The sequence below is a fragment of the Halichoeres trimaculatus genome, unplaced genomic scaffold (assembly GCF_033239565.1).
Source record: "Halichoeres trimaculatus isolate MK-OKI-2021-1 unplaced genomic scaffold, fHalTri1.1 fHalTri1_scaffold_24, whole genome shotgun sequence".
In the NCBI taxonomy this organism is placed as follows: Eukaryota; Metazoa; Chordata; class Actinopteri; order Labriformes; family Labridae; genus Halichoeres; species Halichoeres trimaculatus.
Window position 1 is genome coordinate 7,360,332 of NW_027437202.1, and position 21,712 is coordinate 7,382,043.

General features: G+C 48.1%; 3 protein-coding genes across 5 annotated transcripts; 2 read left to right on the top strand and 1 right to left on the bottom strand.

Moving 5' to 3' along the window:
- Positions 1-10: 10 nt before the first annotated feature.
- Positions 11-10,702, top strand: fam184aa (family with sequence similarity 184 member Aa). Of its 2 annotated transcripts, none has more exons than XM_074664921.1 (23): positions 11-360; positions 1,417-1,494; positions 1,669-1,803; positions 1,874-1,972; positions 2,047-2,253; positions 2,337-2,513; positions 2,622-2,783; positions 2,875-3,010; positions 3,285-3,466; positions 3,555-3,740; positions 4,312-4,434; positions 4,518-4,679; positions 5,043-5,164; positions 5,242-5,392; positions 6,270-6,384; positions 6,471-6,568; positions 6,655-6,808; positions 6,889-7,016; positions 7,089-7,273; positions 7,352-7,498; positions 7,649-7,766; positions 7,893-7,997; positions 9,090-10,702. In XM_074664921.1, exons 1-23 carry the CDS (start codon positions 193-195, stop codon positions 9,096-9,098), a joined length of 3,147 nt encoding a protein of 1,048 aa, XP_074521022.1. In that variant the 5' UTR covers positions 11-192; the 3' UTR covers positions 9,099-10,702. The 2 variants fall into 2 exon arrangements, with proteins under 2 accessions (XP_074521022.1, XP_074521023.1); XM_074664922.1 differs by having other exon boundaries at positions 12-360; positions 2,340-2,513; positions 9,090-10,700.
- An 86-nt stretch (positions 10,703-10,788) lies between these two features.
- Positions 10,789-13,695, bottom strand: pln2 (phospholamban 2). Of its 2 annotated transcripts, none has more exons than XM_074664930.1 (3): positions 13,544-13,695; positions 13,277-13,350; positions 10,789-11,916 (listed from the first exon to the last, which is right to left on the bottom strand). In XM_074664930.1, exon 3 carries the CDS (start codon positions 11,722-11,724, stop codon positions 11,563-11,565), a length of 162 nt encoding a protein of 53 aa, XP_074521031.1. In that variant the 5' UTR covers positions 11,725-11,916; positions 13,277-13,350; positions 13,544-13,695; the 3' UTR covers positions 10,789-11,562. The 2 variants fall into 2 exon arrangements, with proteins under 2 accessions (XP_074521031.1, XP_074521030.1); XM_074664929.1 differs by having other exon boundaries at positions 10,789-11,920.
- A 4,035-nt stretch (positions 13,696-17,730) lies between these two features.
- On the top strand, positions 17,731-21,274 carry LOC141786088 (uncharacterized). The gene is made up of 8 exons (XM_074664806.1): positions 17,731-18,129; positions 19,405-19,689; positions 19,779-19,849; positions 19,937-20,108; positions 20,189-20,251; positions 20,331-20,408; positions 20,491-20,750; positions 20,841-21,274. The coding sequence occupies exons 1-8, from the start codon at positions 18,057-18,059 to the stop codon at positions 20,919-20,921; spliced, it is 1,083 nt and encodes a 360-aa protein (XP_074520907.1). The 5' UTR covers positions 17,731-18,056; the 3' UTR covers positions 20,922-21,274.
- Positions 21,275-21,712: the final 438 nt, after the last annotated feature.

The following is a 21,712-nucleotide window of genomic DNA, read 5'->3' on the forward strand; positions in this document are numbered from 1 at the left end:
CTGCTCTGATCCCTGTCAGCGCGCGCTCTGCTCCTCCTGCGCGTTCGTGCGTCCGCTCGGCGCTGCGCTCGGTGTGTGTGTGTGCGTGTGTGTGTTTGAGCAGATCGGAGACAGACAGCAGGATGGCAGGATGTAACGATCTGCTCCATTTTCTCTGAACCACCGCGTCCTGTGCGCTCTCTGCCCGCGAAGATGGCGACGGGGGCCGGCTGGCAGCCCGCGTACAACCCCCCTACCACCTCCAGCTCCAAATTCACCCCCCCTCCTCCCTCCAGCATGTTCTACGACGGAGGACTGACTCTGGAATACACACAGGACCTGCACCTGAAGATGAGCAAGAAGATCGCTCAGCTCACCAAGGTGTGTGTGTGTGTGTGTGTGTGTGTGTGCGCGCGCTTGTGTTTGTGTGTGTGCGTGCATGGAGCAGGTGGGGGTGTGGATGGATGCTGATGCTGCTCTGTTAACATGCATGTGAGGAGGAGGAGGATGTGGAGGTATTTGGCTCTGCAGAGATCTCAGTTTAAAGCAGTGACTCTCAGGTTTATCTGTGGAGGTGTGTGTGTGTACAAGAGAGTGTGTTTATGTGTGGGCTCTAAACACACACACACACACACACACTGTAGCTGATCTTTAAAGCTGCAGTCTGTGTTTTTCTGCCTCCTCTCTCCGCTCGTCCTCCTGTGCGTCCTGCAGAGATGTGTGAGGCCGTGAGGATGAATTCTCAGGTTTTTCCTCTGCTCCCTCTTTGTCTCTGAGCTCCTGCTGCTGCTGTCTGTGAAAGGCTTACTGTAGTTATGTAATGCTGGAGCGATGCAGCGGTTTGGCTGAGCTGCTCTCTCTGTGTGTGCTCCACCTGAGCTCCGAGTACACTCAGCATCCTCTGTAGTACTCTGCTGAAGAAGAGCGGTGTAGTATTTCACTGAAGGACTGAGCTGTAGTAGAGTATCTCAGGTGTTTGACAGAGAAGATGAGAGGCTGTGATGTCACTGACAAACCCACAAACAGCTCCCACCTGTCAATCAAAGAAGCCACGCCCCTTATCTCCTCCCTCTTTAACCTTTAATCTCTCATAACAGGTGCATTGTTTACAAATTCATCCTTGCAGACTTTTATTTTGAAGGCCATCTCACTTCAGACGCTGACATGTCACAGCGCCCTTTTTTTAAAGAACAGACGCTGCTGTTCCTCGACACACAGAGTGAGGAGGGTTTCTTTTATTCCCAGGAGAACAGAGATGAAAGGATGGAGCAGAGAGCGGAGGATGAAAGCAGCTGCATCATTAAAATAATCATGTTTAATTGAAGGAACATGGCTGCTGCTCTGCTGGGAATCAAAGGCTCAGAGAGACAGAAAGGACACCTGAGAGAGAGATGGTCAGGTTTGCGTCTAAACAGAGGTGTGTGTGTGTGTCTGCAGGTCATCTACGCTCTGAACACCAAAAACGACGAACACGAGGAGGAGATTGAGTCCCTGAAAGAAGCCCACGATGACGAGGTACAACGCTGTGACGGTTCATTCATTCAGCTCCTCCGCTCTTCTTCTGAGGCGTTAATTTAATTAAGTGTTACACACTCAGCGTGGGATTGAAGAAACTTTCCCACGAGCCAGACGAGCTGCTCTCTCAATCGCTCTGTTTGTGTGAACTCTGAAATCCCTCTCCTCCGTCAGGTCCAACACATCGTCACGGAAACCAGAGACAAGATCATGCAGTACAAGAGCAAGATGGCAGACGAGGCCGACCTGCGGCGGAGACTCGCCAGCCTGGAGGAGTCGGTGGAGCTGCACGAGCACATGAAGAGACAGGTGAGTGTTTCTGTGTGTTTCAGGAGGAGTCTGAGGTGGAGCGTCATGTGTGTGCTCGTGTTGTGTTCAGGCGCTGGCGGAGTTTGAGATGTACCGTCAGAGGATGGAGGACTCCCAGCTCTGCACCGAGGCTCAGCACACACAGAGGGTGGTGTCAATGAGCAGAGAGGTGAGACACACACACATTAACACACACATGTGAAGATGCAGAGAAAACACAAGCTCACACACCTTTTCTCGCAGGTGGAGGAGATGCGCCGGGACTTTGAGGAGAAGCTGCGCTCCTTCAGCTCGTCCCAGGCTCAGTTTGAAGCAGAGAAACGGCGAGCCTTGGAGGAGATGAGGACCACGCACCGCCAGGAGGTGGAGGAGCTCCTCAACAAGCAGCACAACCAGAGCGCCTCCTCCACTGAGGACCAGGAGAAGCTGGCGGAGCTGCACCGGCAGGAGGTGGGGACAGTGGTTTGGAGCCACCCACTCATCATCCTGCTTTTCTTTGTGCTGATTCTGAGTCGTTGCTCCTCTCTCCTGAGCAGGTGGAGGCCCTGATGGAGCGGGTGGAGGAGCTGACGAAAGATAAGGTGCGTCTGGTGGAGGAGTACGAGGCGAAGCTGGCGAAGGCTCAGGAGTACTACGAGAGGGAGCTGGAGGCCATGAGGAGGACGCATCAGCTGACCACGGAGAACCTGCTGGCCTGGAAGAGAACCGAGGTCTGAGCTCCTCCACCTGCTGGAGCTGACTCACCTGGAGGTTCCGACTCCTGTGCTCACCTGTGTGTGTGTGTGTGTGTGTGTGTGTGTGTGTGTGTGTGTGTGCAGGTGGAGCTGCGTAAAGAGTTCCAGGCTCAGGAAGCGGCTCTGCAGCGCTCGCTGTCCAAACTGAGGAGTGAGCTGCAGAAAGCTCAGGAGGAGGCCCGGGAGAACCGCGACAAGACCAACAGGCTGCAGACGTCACTCGCCAACGCCGAGGGCACCATCAAGGTCAGCACCGGGTCCTGCTGCAGCAAAATCAGGCACCTTGCTGCTTTATACTCATGCATGTGTGTGTTTCTCTGTGTGTGTGTGTGTGAAGAACCTGCACAAGCAGCTGGAGGAGGCGATCCAGGACGGAGAGATCTGGGTGATGCAGCTGAAGGACACGGAGTACGAGCTGGAGAGCAGCCGAGAGAGAGTCCAGCAGCAGGCCACAGAGATTCTGCACAAAGCCAGTGAGACGCTTCTTCTTCTTCTACTGTTTAATTCCTGCAGCTTCACACACTCCCACAGCAGCTCAGCTCAGTCCGTCCCGACAGAACACAGAGGAAAACACACACACACACACACACACACAGAGCGGGTTTGTGGCCCAGATTGAAGAAGCTTTCAAAGAATCTTGCGTCTCCAAAAATAAACTGTGTGCAGAGCTTTGAGCAAGATCCACGTGGTCCAAAGTGAGCCCAGAGGAGACCTGACGCACTGTGTTGTTGGTGTGACTGTTCCCAGGTCAGATCGGCTCCCTGCAGGCCACCCAGATGTCCCACGAGGCCACCATCAGGAACCTGGACCAGGAGCAGAACCGGCTGAAGGAGAAGATCAGCCGGCTGGAGGAGGAGAGGGAGGCGGTGCTCAACCAGAGCCAGGCGGCTAACGAACAGCACAAGCAGACGGTGATCAAGCTGGAGCAGGTAACCTTTAACTCCTCATCATCATCATCATCATCATCATCAAACAGAGCGTGATGGAGCTGGATCATGTTTCCCACCTCCTCCTCAGAGTCTGCGAGAGGAGCACCAGGGCTACGAGAAGGAGCTGTCCAGGCTGCGGGCTCACTACGAGGAGGAGACGCTTCGCTTCAAGGAGGCTCAGGTCAGAGTCCTCGGGGAGCTGGAGGAGAAACACCAGGCCATGAGGGAGGAGGCGGAGCAGGAGAAGGAGGAGGAGAAGAAGCTGCTGATCGCGGTGAGTCGTCTGCGTCTCAGTTTCCTGTGAACAGGTTTTAGAGGAGCAGTAATTAGGTCGACACGCAAGAGTTCCTGGAACTAACTCCCTTTTGGATAGTTCCTCCTGTTCGCCAGCGTCTGATTGGTCGGCGTGGGCGTGCAGATGAAGTCATATATGCTAATGAGTCAGCTGTGTGCGTCACAGACGAGAGGGGAAATTAACATGTTGGGTTACATAACGATGTTAAATTAGCATTAATGTGAGTTATTCTGAATGTTTGTGTGAGTAACAACGCCGCAGCACGCCACGGTCTGGATTACAGCGTGTCCTCTCAGATTATAATCTCAGTCTGGGATGACGAAGGATGCGCGGACCTTGCGGTCGTTGAAGCTCATATTTAAAGCCGAGTGTCAGAGCAGAGGAGGATTATGGGTAGCAGAGGCCTTTCTGAAGCTGGAGTGACACTCACTGTGAAAGAGACAGAGTCAGACGAAGAGGATTTGGAGCCTCTCACACACACACACACACTTACACAGATTAGGACACAGAGAGGAAGAGTTGACGGTAAACATCCTGTTTCCTCCTCCAGAAACTGTCGCAGGAGTTTGAGATCAAGCGTCTGTCGCTGGAGGAGCAGAGAGACCGCCTGCAGCAGCAGCTGGATAACCTGAAGGAGGAGCTCTCGGCGAAGCTCAACATGGCCAATCAGGAGGTAGGATCCTGCCACACACACCTCCTCTTTAATTAAACCCTAATCCCAATCAAGGAACACACCTTTCCTCTCCTTGCGCACAGGTGTCTCACCTGCAGGAGCTGGTGAGGGAGGGGGAGCAGAACCTGGGCTCGGCTCAGACTCAGATCTCCTGTCTGAAGGAGACGCAGGAGAAACTCAGGACGGAGCTGGACGCCACCAGATCCAGAGTCCGAGAGACCAGTAACCTGCTGACGGACCTGCAGGTGAGCCAGGGTTTACGGTTGTGAGAGGGAGGAAGGAAGGGAGGAAAGGAAGGAAGGGAGATTCACTCAGGCAGCTGTGATCACACACACACACACACACACACACACACACACACACACACACACACAGAGCTGAGTCAGAGTCCCAGCTGGTGTAAAATGAATGAAAGTGATTGAATAGAGACGAGGAGGAGGAGGAGGAGGAGGAGGAGTAATGACAGAGGGAGCATCATGAGAGGAAGCTCATCTCTCAGATCTGCCAAAAAAAAAAAACAGAAGAAGAAGATGAGAAGCTCCACGCTGTAAGAAATAACCCACTGATGGTGTGTGTGTGTGTGTGTGTGTGTGTGTGTGTGTCTGCAGGAGGAGATCGAGACCCAGAGACAGCAGCACGACGCCCGAGTCATGTCCATCAGAACGGAGGAGAAGCAGAAGATGGACAAGATGGCCGACGACCTGGACCAGAAGTGGAGGGACGCTCTGAGGTCAGATCGTCCTCTTACTCCTTTTTTGTGCAGCCTCTCTTTCACGTAAGGAGCTTATAGAACTTGTGTTTCTGCAGGGAGGAGGTGCGTCTCCTGAAGGAGGAGCTGACGGAGGAGTACGAGGCGGACAAACAGGTGGCGCTGACTCAGCTGTCTCAGCAGAAGGAGCTGGAGATGATGGCGGCCAGGGAGAGCTGGCAGAGGAAGGTGGAGGACCTGCTGGAACAGGTGAGAGGGCGGGGGTGACTGTTCGACCAATCACATGCTGAGCTGGAGTGAAACACACACACACGCACACACACGCTGTATGTGCAGAGTCGTGAGTTACAGCATCCTCCTCCTCCTCCTCCTCCTCTCTGGGATGCTCGCTCCTCTCAGACTCGTGCAGGGCTCTGCAGACCGCCTCTGGCTGATCTAAACCCAGCTGAGTCACAGCTCAGAGAGCCTGGACCTGAGACACCAGAGGACTCACAGAAACCCTTCCTGACAGGCTGGAGACAGAGAGGGCTACGGCAGATTAAAGAGGAGCCGGATTCTCCGAGGTTTACGGTTTTAATCCAGAGGAGAGGGGAAGGAGAGTCGGACGAAGGAGCAGGTTGAATATAGAAACGCTCATACAGTATAGATGAGACCTCTCCCTCTGCCTGCGTCTCAGGTAGGCCTGCAGAGAGGAGCTGGACTGACCTACTTCCAGCTGAGGAGGTCTGGTCATCGTTGCTCAGAGAAAGCTCTCAGGATGCAAACAGCTGTCAAAGTGACAACACGGCGTCTTATATAACACATCTGCTGTCAGCGTGAGAACATAAAAATAACTTCAGACTCTCAAAATATGCTGCTGTATTTTTACCTCCTGCTTTTAGTCTCAAACGTCCCCAAAAAGAATCAGATTCGATCAACTTCAGGCTCTTATTCAGGCCGTGCTCCTCGTCCTCACATTTTAAATCCATCTTACCTCGCTCTCAGGGATGTAGTCCCCCCAAAGCTCTAAATCCTGCAGAGGATTTCAGGAGCTGAGCGAGGAGGTCTGGACTCTCCGCTCAGACCTTAAAGAGTTCACACACTCACACACTCACACACCTGTCTGTCTCTCTCCACCTGTGAGCAGATCTCTCTGCTGAAGCAGTCCCTGGAGCTGCAGCTGTCTCAGTCTCAGTCGGCGCTGCAGCAGCTGCAGTCTCAGTTCAACCAGGAGAGGGAGCTGCTGAGTCAGCAGCTGAAAGGTGAGGACGCCGTTGCGTGACTGACTGCTTCATGAGTTCCTCTTTTCAGCTGTTTGCTGACTTACTCTGTGTGTGTGTGTGTGTAGAGATGCAGAGGGAGCACCAGAGGAGGGAGCACCGCCTGCAGGAGGCGCACTGCTGCGCTCTGAGCACCATGGAGGAGGCCCGGCAGCACCAGATCAGGGTACAAACGCACCTCACGCCTCACTTTGAGCTCACAGTGAAAGCTGAAAGTCTCATTAAGAGTCCGTCTTCCTCGTCTTCCATCAGGCCCTGGAGGAGCGTCTGAAGCAGGAGCAGAGGGAGGAGGTCCACGCTCTGAAGGAGGCTCACAGGAGGACGTTTGACATCCTCAGACAGCAGTCGGACCAGGAGCTGCAGACGCTTCGCTTCGAGCTAGAGGACGAGGGGAAAGCCAAGCTGGGTGAGCGATCGTGGCGTGACGTGGATTTCTTCGTCTTAACTTTACGTTTACTTCAGTTTCTTTCCGTCGTTTGTCTGCAGCGTCTCTGCGAGCCGAGTTAAATCACCTCCACGCCGCAGCCATAGAGCACCTGAAGCAGATCCACCTGAAGGAGAACACAGTAGCCAAACGGGAGCTGGAGAAAGCCATGGAGCACAGCCACAAGCAGGTACGCTCCACCTCCTCCTCTGTCTCATCCTGTTGCTCGTTTCTTCTGCACTAACCCATCTCCCTCTCTCAGGAGCAGGATCTGCTGGTCCGGATCTCAGACCTGCAGGCGGAGGTGTGCTCCCGAAGTAAACGCATCACAGACCTGGACCACGAGATCCACTCGCTGAACGAGACGATCGACACGCTGACCCGAGAGCTGGAGCTGAAGGGGAAGGAGGTGCTGAGGGTCCGCAGCGAGGCCAACCACCAGATCAGGTGAGACCCGAGGAGGTCTGAGAGCGGGGACAGGAAGTGTCTCAGTGTGGCCGCTCTGACTGTGTGTCTCTGCTGCAGGGCTCATGAGCAGGACCTGACAAAGAGACACGAGCGGGACCTGGGGGATCTGAGCATCGTGCACCACAGAGAGACTCAGATCATGTTAGCGGACTTTAACAAGGCCCAGGAGGTCCTGAAGGACAAGATCTCAGCTCTGCAGATCCTGTGAGTTTCCCCCTGGGTCAGATTATTCTGCCTCCTTTGAAGCTCTGATATCTGATGATTCTGCGCGTGTGTGTGTGTGTGTGTGTGTGTGTGTGTGTGTGTGTGTGTGTGTGTGTGTGTGTGTGTGTGTGTGTGTGTGTGTGTGTGCAGGCTGGAGGGGACAGAGGACAAGCTGAGGCACAGAGAGAGCCGACCGGAGGACCTGCACCTGATCGCAGAGCTCAGAGAGATGGTGACAGAAAGAGAGGCTCTGGTGAAGAAGCTGGTGGTGAGTTCACCTGTGTGTGTGTGTGTGTGTGTGTGTGTGTGTGTGTGTGTGAGGAGGTGTGTGTGTGTGTGAGTGTGTGTGTGTGTGTGTGTGGCGACCTGGTTCCTCACACTGATCTCTCCTCAGGACGATAAAAAGTTTTACCAGCTGGAGTTGGTGAACAGAGAGACGGGCTTCAACAAAGTGTTCAACTCCAGTGCCAACGTAGGCGTCATCAACCCTCTGATCAAGGTGAGTCCTCAGACAGGGGGCGGAGCTTCAGGTGATTGTCTGTGACATCATCAGCCGACCGTCTGAGAGCGCCTCAGAGTCCTCACAGAGACCGGAGAGTCAGAAGGAGTGTGTGTGCCCCGTGACTTCACATCCCATCATGCATCTTCCACTTCTCCTTTCCTCCTTTCCTCTCCTTGTATCCTTTCTTTCCTCCTCCCCTCTCTTTGCTCTTTCTCCTCATTCACTCTTCTCCTTGAATCCTCTCCTTTCTCCTCTTTTCCTTGCATCTTCCCCTTCCTCTTTCTTTTTTTCCTAGCATCCTTTTCTCCTTCCTCCTCTCCTCCTATTTTCTTCTCCTTCCTCCCCCTCCCTCTCTCCTTCTCTCCTTCCTCCTCCTCTCTCCTCCTCTCTCCTCCAGGGTTTCTCTGCAGTCAAACATCGTTTAAATGTTGTAAAAACTCACTTCCTGTTGACCCGCCAAAATAAAAGCCCAGTGTGTTCCTCTGTTCTGCTCAGTCAGTGCGTCAAACAAAGTTCAGTTCAGCGTCCTCTCCTCTTTGTGCTCCCTCCCTCCTCCTCCTCAGCACCCTCCTCTTCCTCCTCCTTCTCTTCATCCTCCTCATCATCCCATGCAGAGCCCCGCTCTCCCTCCTCCTCCTCCTCCTCAGGGAGTCCTGGTGCACAGCTGCAGGAGGTGAGACTGTCTGATTCCTCTCCTTTCCACCTCAGTTCACCTTCAGGTCATGTGATTCTCAGAGTCATGTGACCTGTCTTGCATCCTCACCTGTCTGCAGCCTTCACCTCACTCCCCTCACGTGTCACTTGAAAAAGCGAGTCTGTGTGAGCTGCAGCCTCCCTCTCATCAGACTCAGCGCTGAATTATAACCAAGATTAAATCTGATTAAATCTTTTACATCTCACATTTTTCCCATCATGCATCTTTCCTCTGGTCTTTGGAATGTTTGAAGCTGGGTTGAGTCGGTCTCTGTGGGACTCTGAGTGATGCAAAGACGAGTCAGATTTAACTCTGAAGACACGCACTCCAGCACGCTCCCCCTCCCCAACCTCTCTGAGCGTTTCTCTGACTCCATCCTCCGTCTCCTCCCGCAGCCTTCCTGAGGCCCACGCCACGTCTCCCCGCAGCCTGAGCGGGGAAGAGGGGGGAGGACTCAAACCACTCCTCCCACATGACGAAGAAGAGGAGCTGTACTCGCAGTACTACACCTTCTGACTGCAAAAAAAACCACCACATGCACCACCTTTCTGTAAAATACTCATCTGGATCACCGGGACGGAGAGCTGAGGTCAGACACTCTAAACCACACGAAAACACAGAAAAGACGTATTTTAAAGATTAAACAAACTAAACAAGTTAAAAAAAGAAGGTTTTTAACTGTTAATTTGGAGGAAGAGTCAACAAATTGGGGTAAAAAGTCATCATTTGGGGATAAAAAGCGCCACTTTAAGAGGAAAAATGATCTAAATTGTGAAAATTGTGATTTTTGAAGGAGACACTAACTTTCTCACACACACACACACACACTGTGGAGTGTGTCTCGTCTCCAGTGAAACGACACCAGCATCACCCTGACCTCAGCCCCCGTCCCGCTGACTGTGTACATACAGGAAGTGTTTGCGAGAGCCAGCAGGGGGCGCTCGATTCACCCACCTGGACACCTGAGGAGGGCGGGAGAGGCTGGACTCTTTTTATCCTACAGTGTTTATACATCAGCTGTTTTTCTACGGTCTGTGTGTGAAGGAGCACACACTCACACACACACACACACACAGATCGCTCTTACACACACACCTCCAGCTTCTTTTTGATGCCAAGGAGTGATACGCCAATCAGCTGGGGGTGTGTGTCAGTGTGTGTGTGTGTGTGTGAGTGAGTGTAAGGGTCAGGCCATAGAGCATGTAAAACAGACACACACACACATATCATGATGCTGCTGTCACTCACTTGAATCTTCTTCGTTGGTGTTTTTTAATCTCAGCGTTTACATCGTGTCTTTCATACCTGTACAGTTTACAGACTGCATGGTCATATTCAGCCTGAGGGGGGCGCTGTTTCCTCTTATGTGTCGTGTTTCCTTCAATGGGAGTAAAACGGAATTAAAAAAAAAAAAAAAGGAGAGTTTCCGTCAGAGTGGAGAAACACACGTTAAAGGAAACACGACAAACACACGACAACACGATGCTCGTCTTCCAGAAGTGAACCAGCTGGAGTGTGTGTCCGCACAGCTGGAGTGTGTGTCCGCACAGCTGGTTCACCCTCACACTGTGAACATTAAAGCCTGAAGCTCAGAAGATTTCTCTTTATTTTTTTTAAAGGACTTCATTTTCTCACTTTGACCTGCAGCTTTACACAACCCACCTTTAATTTTTATTTTTATTTAATTTAATTACATCATTTTATTTTATCGCATTTTATTTATTTCATTATACTTGAATTATTCATTCCAGTATTACTTATTTTTTAATTATATTTTCTGCCGTTTATTGATTTATTTATACATAGATGTATAGGTGGGTGAGGACAGGTGCACACTGGCACGTGTGTGAGCTGGAGGTGATCTGTGATTTTTCATTCTGATTATGTCCGTCTGTAAAATCTATAATAACGACTATATCAACAATATTTATTTATATTTATATCATTTCTGTTGTATGTTATGGAACAGTAAAAATCTGATTGTGAGAAAAAAAAACAACTCTTGCTGTTTTGCTTTTGTTTTGTGACATTTGTCCCCTCCGAGCCTCCGTACAATGAGTTCTTCAAACAAACAGCTTCTTCAGGAGGAAACAGGAAACTTTATTGTCATGCAGTTTTTTAAAGTCAGCAGGTACATCTTCAGTTTCATCCAGAGTTTAACATTTACAGCCACTGCAGACACAGATTAATGAGGCATAAATTAACACTCAGAGATCACGGTGTAATCACAGATTATATTCTACACAACAGTCACGTGCCTTAACTCATCATCTGTGTGTGTGTGTGTGTGTTACAGATTTTAAACAAGTGAAAACACACCATGCAAACTGTGCTGCCTTGTGTTTACAGGTCTGCAGACTTTAATTCACATGTTCAGCCAGCTCAGGTCACTCTGTGTGTCTTAACATGACCACCAGGGCGCGCCAAAGCTTCAATTTGTCATTCTTTAATGTCTCGCAGTGAATACTACATTACCCATGAGCCTCAGCTCCTGTTGCTGTTTACCAGGTGAGTCTGGAGGTGAGTGAGTGGTGATGGGAGCACTAAAGGGGATAAGATTATTAAAGGTCTGGTGAGTGCTGTTTTGTACCAAGGTGCATTATGGGAGTTGTAGTTAACTTGTTCACCTTAGACTTGCTGCTTTCTGCAGGGACACACAAATTTACTGCATATGTGTGAATGTGTAGGTTATGTTGTCAGTATTGGTGTGTCTGTGCAGGAAGCAGCAGGGCTCATGGGAAATGTAGTTTGAGGTTAGTTTGTAGGAACTACATGTATGATCTGTGTTCAGTCAAACAGTGATTCTGATAAATGTGATGGTAGCTGTCTGATAATCCAGAGGTCTGGGTTATAATCTGACGAGAGTCCTCAGCTGCTGAGCAGCACGATGATGTAGATGAGCAGCAGACAGATGAGGATGAGCGTGAAGTTGACGAAGAGCTCCTGCAGGTTCCTCTTGGCCTGAGGGGTCACCTCGATCTGGGACGCCCGCCGGATGGCAGACTTGGTCATGTGCTGCACACGCTCCATGGAGGCAGAGGGCGGGGCTAGATCCTGGTAATCTGGGATTAACAGAGGAGACGGTTCGGCCTAAAACTGGGAGGACTGGAACCAGGCTGGAACCAGGAAGTGGAGCTGCTGGTCTGAGGAGGAGATCAGGTCCTGATAGGTCAGAAACTCGTCTTTTGTTCTTCTCTTCTCGTCTGTTCTTCCTTTCTTTTTCTGTCTGTAAGAAAAAAAGACAAAGAGAAGATTCAGTTTCTTTACAGTGAGCCTGTCCCTGTTTGTTTTTAGTTGAGTGGCGCCCTCTAGTGGCGGTGTGAGAGAGGTTGCAGATTGGATCAAGTTATGAATCCTTCGCTTAGTGTAGTTTTAACTTTTGAGCAGAACCAGGATACTTTTGATGATTCGTTAGCTTCTGTTCACGCTGACTTCCTGTCAGAGTCCGGCTCGCCCTGTCCATGTCGGATCAGAGCGATAACAGGACACGTCTCTGGACTCTTTCAACGCGTCTATTTTTACCTCCCCTCTCCGGTTTCCCCCTCCATTAATCTGCCCTGTCTCCCATTATCACCTGACGTGTTCACACCTTCACACACACTCTCTGCCAACCCGTCGGATTAACCGCACGGGGGGCGTCAGTCTGCTGGATGACCTCTGACCTCTGACTGACAGCAGGAAGTGTGGAGTGATTTACAGCGGCTGAAGACTGACAGCAGCTCTGACGTTTTAAATAAAGTTAAGTTTGAACCAAAGTTTAAAAGGAGCTGCAGCACGTTTGGACTTTCAGAGTCAGATTTTAAAAATAGATACAGAGCAGACGAGCAGAGGAGGTCGAGATTTACCTAAATTACTGACACCTTGTTGTCAAAATAAACACATTTATGCTTTCAGCAGTCGGTTGGTGATTTATTTATTTAGATTTTTAGTTAATTAGTCAGTTTGGGTTAGCTGGAGGAGGGAATTTTGTAAACACAATCAGCTGATGTTCAGAGCCAGAGGAGATAAGAGAGTCATCTTAAGAGGAGAACATTTCCATCACAACAGCTGAGTGTGTGTGTGTTTCTGTGTGAGCTTGGCAGTGTGTGTGTGTGTGTTCCCAATGATCACCTGATGTGTGTGTTTCCCTCATAGTGTGATGGTTTGATTCCAGCCTGCAGCTCTTTAGCACAATGCTCTCCCTCTCCATCCTGTGGCAGTAACATAAAGTCTGACGAATGGTTTGTTGACGTGAACCTCTCCTGTCTGAGAGCGTTGTGTTCAGTGTCTGCAGGAAATCTGGGCGTCTGTGGCAGAGTCTCCTCAGAGGTTAAAAGCGTGAGCTCAGGAACACTGTTTATCTCACACACTCTCTCTGTTTACATCCTCTACTGACGGTTTTATGAGGACAAAGTGGCTGATGTCTCACTCTGACCAAAAAATACTGAACATTTTTAACTTTTTCCAAAACTGCAGGGAGTCGGAGGAGTCTCAGACTAAACCGTGACGGAGAATAAATCAAATATTTATCCCCTTACAGGAAGATTTGTGTCTGATGAGTGTGTGAGCATGTGTGTGTGTGTGTGAAGATGCTGTTTCTTACCTTCAGAGGAGATCAGAGCTGGTTGGAGTTGGAGAGAGAAATGTTAGACATGCAGCCCACCGAGCTCTGCAGGACTGAGGGGAGAGTGGGAGGGATGGGGGAGGAGAGGAGGGTGAGTCTGGACCATCATTTTGTGACATCATCATTTTTTTTAAAGTGTAACTTTATTTGTGCACCAATAACAAACACGGGTGATGAGATTAACACCTCATCACACCCATCTGTTTATATTTCGCATTACACAGGTTTCCCCGCCCACCTGCTCACCTGCTCAGGGGCGGGGCTAACATCCCGCATCAGGACCAGAACAGCTGCAGCTCCTAAATAACCCGTTTGGCTCTGCGCTCACACAGAATTGATCCTCAGGGATTCTGATCCTGCTGATGACTAAATATCTTCACTAATATCTGTTATCTGCTGTCATCTCATGCACGCCGCAGCGCTAATCAAACTATTTCTTTCAGGGGAGGTTAGCGTGTGGGAAACAGCCGCAGGGAGTTGGCTGGCGTGTTTCTGACTCCAGGTCCTGAGGAGCAGAACCAGATCTGGGTCTTTGGCCTCGCTCAGTGTGTGTGTGTGTGTGTGTGTGTCGTCCAGCATGGCTTCGTCCTCTGGGGAGAAATCAAACGAGACATCTGGTCACAGAAAGTCTGAAAAGTAAAAATACACTCTGACTCCGCCCCCTCGCTGTGTCCCAGAAAGCATTGCTGCGTCCTTATAAGGAGAGTGAGTGTGTAAAAATGTCAAAGTCACACACAGGATGTTTGTGACACACACACTGACCTAAAAACACTGAGATGTGATGTAAGAGCTGAAACTTTGTTTGGTACCTGTTCACTTCCTGTCCTGAAAATACCCCAAAGTGCTACTTTACGGTTCCCTCTGACGGTACCTGAAAGCACCACGTTGTTTTTACATGAGGTCACCTGAAGATCTCTTTCTTAGCTAACCTATCTGTGTTTACATCTAGGTACCAGGTTCAGGTCCCCTGGGTAAAGGTTCCAGGAACCCTTTAGCGTTGTCTTTCATCATGAACACGTCTTTAGAAACCCCGGCTTGTCTCCTAAGTGTTTTATAAACTAAGTTTTGAATCTTCTCCTCCTTCTCCTCTCAATGTCTGCTCATACTGCGCTGGAAAAAATCTCCAGAGGAAAATAACTTTGTGTTTTTTTTTTACCCCAGGAGCCGCTCCGTGGCCTTACATGGACAAATGTTCGACCCAGAGGAAGATGCAGATTACAGAAACAAGAGAGAGAAACCCTGAGCAGGCCAGAGAAAACACACACACACACATATACACACACTGACTTCTACTTCTTCAAAGGATTTTTCCGGATTAGGATCATCACAGGTTGATAATCTGAAGATGAAAGTGTGTGGTTGTTACCTGCTGTGTCACATCACCTCCTGACTTTGAGCAGAAGTGTTAGGAAGGTGTGTGTGTGCCTGAAACTCACAGGAAGCTTCAGGCTGAGCAGTGTGTGTGTGTGTGTGTGTTATTTTTACCCCCTGCGTGTCTGTCTGGCTGACGCTCGTGTCCCCGGGGCCCGGCAGCGTTTACAGACGTTCTGTTTCAAGGATTATTTCAGGGACAATCAGATGCTGCTCAGCTTTTGTTTCAGGGCCGGGGTGCGTTTGTTTTATGTGGTTTCACGGAGCGGGCGGGGGGCTGGATTAGAGTTACACTCAGACATGTCAGACATGTTTGCTGCAGCATCAGGTGTGCTGGATTAGAGCGGCTGCAGGGTGCCAGCTATTGTCTGAGGATTTGTGCTGCTGCGTTTTTAGCAGGTTGGGTGCGTTTGGTTTATTTACAGAGAGCAGGATCAGTGGATTATTCCAGGAGAGGAGACAGGTGGATGCCTCAGAGGTGCAGCGTGGATCTCAGGCTGACAGATGAGGCTGCTGGGATGTTTGGGTGTATACTGGGAGGACTGGGAGAGCTCTGGGGAGACTTCTGTGAAACATTTAATAACTCATGAGTTTAAAGTGAGGGGAGTGTTTGAAGGTGGAGAAGAAAAGCCTGAAACACGTCCAAACAGCTGAGGACTGTAAACACAGTGTGTGTGTGTCGTCAGATGGAGTGTGTGAGGAGAACTTGATGGTCTGTAAAGCTCTCAGGAGATCAACCCTGCGCTCCGTCTCTCAGGCTGCAGCTCTCTGGAGAATCACATTTCTGTCTATATCTGGAGAACAGAGGGAGCAGAGGAGGAGCAGAATGTGTGTGAAGCTGCCAACAGCAGCAGTAAGTCCTCCAGAGTAAACACAGCTGATGGGGTAAACCTCACACACACATACACCACACACACTGCCACACACACTCCTCCTCGGCGTTGATCGCTGATGGGATCACGGCGAGGACAGAAGGCTTTAGGGATGTTAGCTCCAGTTTCAGAGCGCCGTGAGGAAGAGGACGGCGTCTCAGGACAAAGAGACACACCTCTTGTTTCCAACAGCTGACACACACACACACACACACACACACACACAATCCTTTGTTTACACCCTAGAGGCTTTGTTGTGTCCTTTGAGGAATGATGCTCAGATTTAAACATGTGGAGCAGGGAAAATGTTTCTGAGGTCAGATGATGAGAGGAAAGGTGTGTCATTTGTGAATTTTCTCCCACAATCCTTTGCTGTTTCCTGTAATATAACCATCTGTTTGATTAAAGTTTTTTAAATATCAAAGATCCTCTCAGTTTCCTCCCAGATATTCCGAGCTCCCTGATTGGACGCTGAAGCCTGTGCTGCTCTCTGATTGGCTGTGGAGTTGGAATCATGCCTGATCTATAAATAAAGAAAGAAGGCCACCATCAGGACTCTGTGACCTGCTTTAGAACCAGGTTCTGGTCTGAGTATGGATCAGATCCGCCCTCTAAATCAGTCAGAGTCCAGGTGTACTCAGGTCTCTCAGATCTGCACAAAGACAAGGTGTTATATCACCCCCTGTGGGCAGCAGTGTGTAACTACAGCTCTGTGTCGGATCAGTGTTAATTAGAAAAGTGAAAACACACACACACTCACACACAGAGAAGGAGGAACACACAGGGAGTAACATCAGGAGTGAAAGAGGAATAAAGCTGAGAATAAAGAAGCGACCTCTGACACACTCTGCTAATGAGAGGAGCCACACACACACACACACACACACACACACACACACTTAAAAAGCTTTTGATACCATCTTCACTGTCAGGCGGTTAGAGCGGTCTGGTTCTGGTTCGATGAGGTGGTTCATCTGGTTTTTCTAACCTTAATATTTTACCCTAATATCTGCAGAAACAAACGTTTATGTATATTACTGCAAACTGCAAAGGATTGTGGGTAAAAAACAGTGATAACACTGTGCATACTTTTATTCTAAGTGAGTGTGACCTTGCTGATATTAATTTACTGTGATATTAGAGTCAGCTTCAACAACAAAGAGCTTCCTTTGTCTCAGAAAACGTGTCATCGCTAACCACACACTTCCTCTGCTTTCATTACAGCAACCGGTGAAAAGGCACACACACACACACACACACACACACACACACACACACACACACACTGATCAGACACACACACACACTTAGACAAACACAGGATGGTGCAGTGACATTTCTTGGTGTCAGCGTTTCGGTGAAAAGCCGTAAAGGCTGCGACAGTTTGAATTAAAACGTGTTGTTTATTCTCTCATCACCGCTTAATCCTAATCTCACAGAGCTCCAGTTTAATCTGGAGTTAAATGTTTCACTGTATGGGATTATTTACAGTTTAATCTTGGTTTTAAATCATGTGATTCAGAGGATGTTGAAAGCCTGTTATGTGGTATAAATTTCAGTTTAATCTCTGGTGTAAATAATGTTTCTTTTACAGGATTAATTAGAATTAATTATTGAATTTAAATTTAATTTTTCTTGTATTTTTTAAAATGTATTCCAAAGTTTTAAAAGCCTGTTTTGTGGTATTAATTGTGGATTAATCTCTGCTTTAAAAGAGAATTTTTTAAAGGATTTTTTACAGCTTAATCTGAAGTGTAAAAAATGTTTGTTATTGGATAATTTAGAGTTTAATCCCAAGTGGAAATAAATTGTTCTCTGTGAGAATTTGTAGATTATACGCTCAGGTTTGAATGTGTTTTAAAAAGGCATAATTGAATGGGATTATTTGTAGATTAATCACAGGAGTAAATTACATTTTAGGTATAAAAGATAAAGATTAAAATAATTATTATAGAATTATAATTAAGAGTTTAATCTGAAGTGAAAATTTCGTGAGTATGAAATAATTTTTGTTTTTAATCTGGGGTGTTCAGATTGTGTTTAAATCATATAATTTAGGATTTAATCTCAGGTCTTAATTTTGTGTTTTCGTGAGATTTTTTTGTAGTTTCATTTTACTTGTAATGAATGTGTGTTTATATGTTATTTGTTGTTTAATCTGAGGTGTAAAGATGTGTTTAGGTAATTCTATTTAGTGTTAATCTGGGGTGTATACGTTGGGATTATTCAGTGTTTCTGTCGCTGAGGAAGGATCAGTTTCTTAGAAAAAGCAGAATAAAGATAATCTCGCTCTGAACGTGCCGTTAACTCTCTCTGTCTTTGTTCTCTTTATACAGGGCCTCCTGGATCACTTCCTTTACGCACACACACACACACACACACACACACACACACACACACACACACACACACACACACACACACACACACACACACACACACACACACACACACTCAAAAGGTTGGGTGCTGACAGGAAATCTTCGTTGTTCTTTTTCTACCAGCTGAATGTGAAGATGTTGGCGAGGATGGCTTCTGCCTTCATCGCCGCCGCGCTCCTGACCTGCTGCTGCTTCGTCTCCTGCACAGGTAAGCCTTCTCACCTTCACACCTGAGCATCACCTGTCCGTACTCAGAGCTCAGAGGAGTTTAAGATGAGCTTGAAGCGAGGCCGCCATCTGTAATCTGTAACCCTGGACTCTGACTTTACAGGCCCTGACTCTTCAGAGATTATAGAAACATTTTTTAGAGCTCTTTTTTTAATTAAAACACATCAAAATATTTAAAGTTGAGTCCTGAGGCTCCTTCAAAATAAAACTCTTTGAGACATGAATTTTATTCTGATGCTGACGGCTGAGGATTGGTGCAGTTAATGTTTTCTTAGAGAACAAAAACAGAAGTTTATAACTTTAAAAAGTTTAATCCATCAGCTATTTACTGTTCCTCTGTCACTGAAACACACATCTTTTAACTCTTTTTTTAAACACACACACAGATGAGAGATAGAGGAGGCTTAGAGTTGAATAAAATAATCTGCAAACACTTGGATTTAATCCGTTCAGGTATAAATACATGTTTCTATCAAAGGATGGTTTGAGATTACACACAAACCAGAATATATTATTTTTACCCTCAGACTGAAAAAACTGATTACAGCTCCAAATTGAGAGCGGAAACCTCCGATTCAGGTTAACAAGCAGGAAGCTGCACAAACCAACTGCAACACAGCCACACAACAGCTACACAACAGCCACACAACAGCTACACAACAGCTACACAACAGCTACACACCGCACTCCTCTCTGTTTTCAGGCGCTGAGAATAAAGGCAGAAAAAAAGGTTTTCAACACACGCGGCGGAAAAAAAAACCTGATTAATAAATAAACACATTTTGTCTCATCCTTTGGCGGTGAAACGGTGAAAACACAACTTTTATTTTCACAATCAGGAGAGCAGTTGTTGTGCAGTTATCTCAGACTTAAAGATCATCTTCTGCTGCTGACCTCAGATTAAACTGACATACGGACGATAACGTGGACCACAGGCTCTCTAATCCTCCCCCACAGGGAAAAACTGACTCACCACGAGACTTCCTGTCAGCACCTTTCAAAGTAAAGAAACCCTGCAACAGGAAAATGATCAGTTATTGGATCAGTGTTTCCACAAACATTCTTAATCCCTGAGATTACAGAGAGGGTTAGACCTTTTTCTGGTTTGGTTTATCACTTTAATTCTCACTTTGTCAGAGCCCTGCATCAACAGGATGTATCAGTCAGAGATGACACTGCAAAGGTGTGAACAGAAACCAGATCCCTGACTTTAAAACTCACAAAGCAGCAGATGAACAAACAACTCTTCCTGCAGGTGCTGCCTGTGACCTCTACGCCCTGAAAGGGGGCAACGTCAAGGTGGCCCTGAAGCTCAAACTGGATACTGGAGGAAGGCTGAAGTGGACTCATAACAATGACATCATCTTCCATCAAAGAGGAGCAGTGATTAAACCAGGGAAGAAGGAGGACATATCTAAGGACGGATCTCTGGAGCTGAGGAACGTGGAGAAAAGACATGAGGGGGATTACACGGCTGAGACTCACACTAAAGACGGAGGAACACTCGGGACATTCGGTCCTGTACGGTTATGTGTGCAGGGTATGTAACACGCTGAAGACGGGGTGTGTGCAGAGAAAATCCTGTAAGCTGTCACATGTCTGCTTCATCATGTTTCTCCTCTTCCTCAGACTCTGTCAAACAACCCAAAGTGACGGTGACGTGTAAATCACCTCAAGTCACGTTTAACTGCTCGGATAAGGTGAGCTGCTCCTCATGTTGTCTCTTTGTTCCTCCTGAACACAACCTGCCTCCTCCTCCTGATAATCCCTGAGTGTGTTTTCTGCAGGGGGAAGACGGGAAGGTGGTGTGGAGTCAGGACGGCAAAGTGTTGAAGAGTACGGCTCAGTTTGTGACATTTAAGGCTGAAGATGTGCAGGAAAAGAAGTTTGCCTGTACGGTGTCCAACAAAGTGAGCAACAGTACCAGTGTGGCTGTCAAACAGGAGTGCTACGAACCAGGTGAGCAATCACACCTGTTAAAGACACACAGGTTAAAGACTTTAGAGAGGTTTAACCAGCCTGTCCTTCCTCTTCCTCAGGTTTTACTCTCCCAGAGGAAATTTGGGGAATAAACACCTGGATAATAATCGGAGCTGGAGGAGGTTTGTCTGCTCTCTTGTCTCGTGAGATTAGTTTCATAATCCCTGATCACAGTAGATTTTAAAACTCTCTGCTCTTCAGGAATTGCCTTGTTGCTGTTAATCATCGTCATCTTCTGCTGCATCCGAGCCAAACGCAGGAAACGGATGCACATAAAAGGTAAGACTGATCAATTTCTGCAACAGCTGTTTGAAAATGAAGTCATAAAACTTTAAAACGCTGTCTGTGCTGGGTGTTTCAGACGAGGAGGAGCTTCGACTTGGCTGGACCAATCCCAACCAACAACAACACCATCATCATCATCATCCTCCCAATCAAAGACACCACCACCACCATCAGCAGCATCAGCAGCATCAGCAGCATCAGCATCAGCATCAGCACCGCCAGCAGCCAGCTGGACACACCGGGCCACGCCCACACCGCCCCAAACAGCAGCGCCACAAGAAACAGCCCGACCAGTACAGCTCTCAGCCTCAGCCCAGCCCTCGACGACCTGCACAGGTAAGGGGGAGGGGGGGTCAAGGGGCGTGGCCTCACCTTTTAACCAGAGAGAGGTGTTCAGGTATTATAACACCTCTGTCACCTCCACAGGCTCCTCCACCAGCTGATGAAGAGAAGCCTCCTCCTCTTCCTCAGCCCCGGAAGAAGGCTCCGAAAACACCTCAAATATGAGCACACCTCCTCATCCTTTGTTCGGCTCCTCATCTTTGAGGATGAGGATGACCTTCTTCCTCCTCTGTTTGCAGGATGAAGAGTGAGCTGAGGATGGTACCAGGAGTTTGATTCAAACTATTTAAATATTCAACTCTTTACGAAGCAAACTGATTCTTATTTTAATGTAAATCTCTTTTTTAACGATGACACTTCAAATCATCAAACTGTTTAAAGTCACATTCCAGGTTTATTTTGTATTTTTTAGTTTTTAACAGATTGTTTTTAAAGCTTAGATAAGGTCAGGATAAACTCTTGATCCTGATTGGCTAAAGCCAGAGACTGCACATGCTCAGTGTGATCAAACTAGGAGTTAGCTGATCTTATCTTTGTTTGTTTTTACATCTTCCTGCTCAGGTGAACATAAGCTTTGTTGTGTCTCTGCAGGTTTGTGCACGATTCAAACTAATAAACTAAACTAAACTGAGCATGTCTGTATGAGATTTCTGCACTTGCTTAACCACACACACACACACACACACACACACACATGCAGGGTTCAATGCATCACTAGCTGCTCTGCAGGACAAACCGCCTGAGCTGTTGTGAATCTATTTCGATGCAAAAAAAAAAACCCTAACCCTCAAACCTCACACTGACAGCTGCCGACTCGTACACACACTTTGTGTTAGCGTCTGCAGAGAGCTGGAGGAAGGAAACTGCACCACAGCGTCAATAAGGATGTCATGCTCCAACTTTGCTGCCATCATGATGTGAAATCACCTCTGTGTAACCTGAAATCCTCCAAGAAT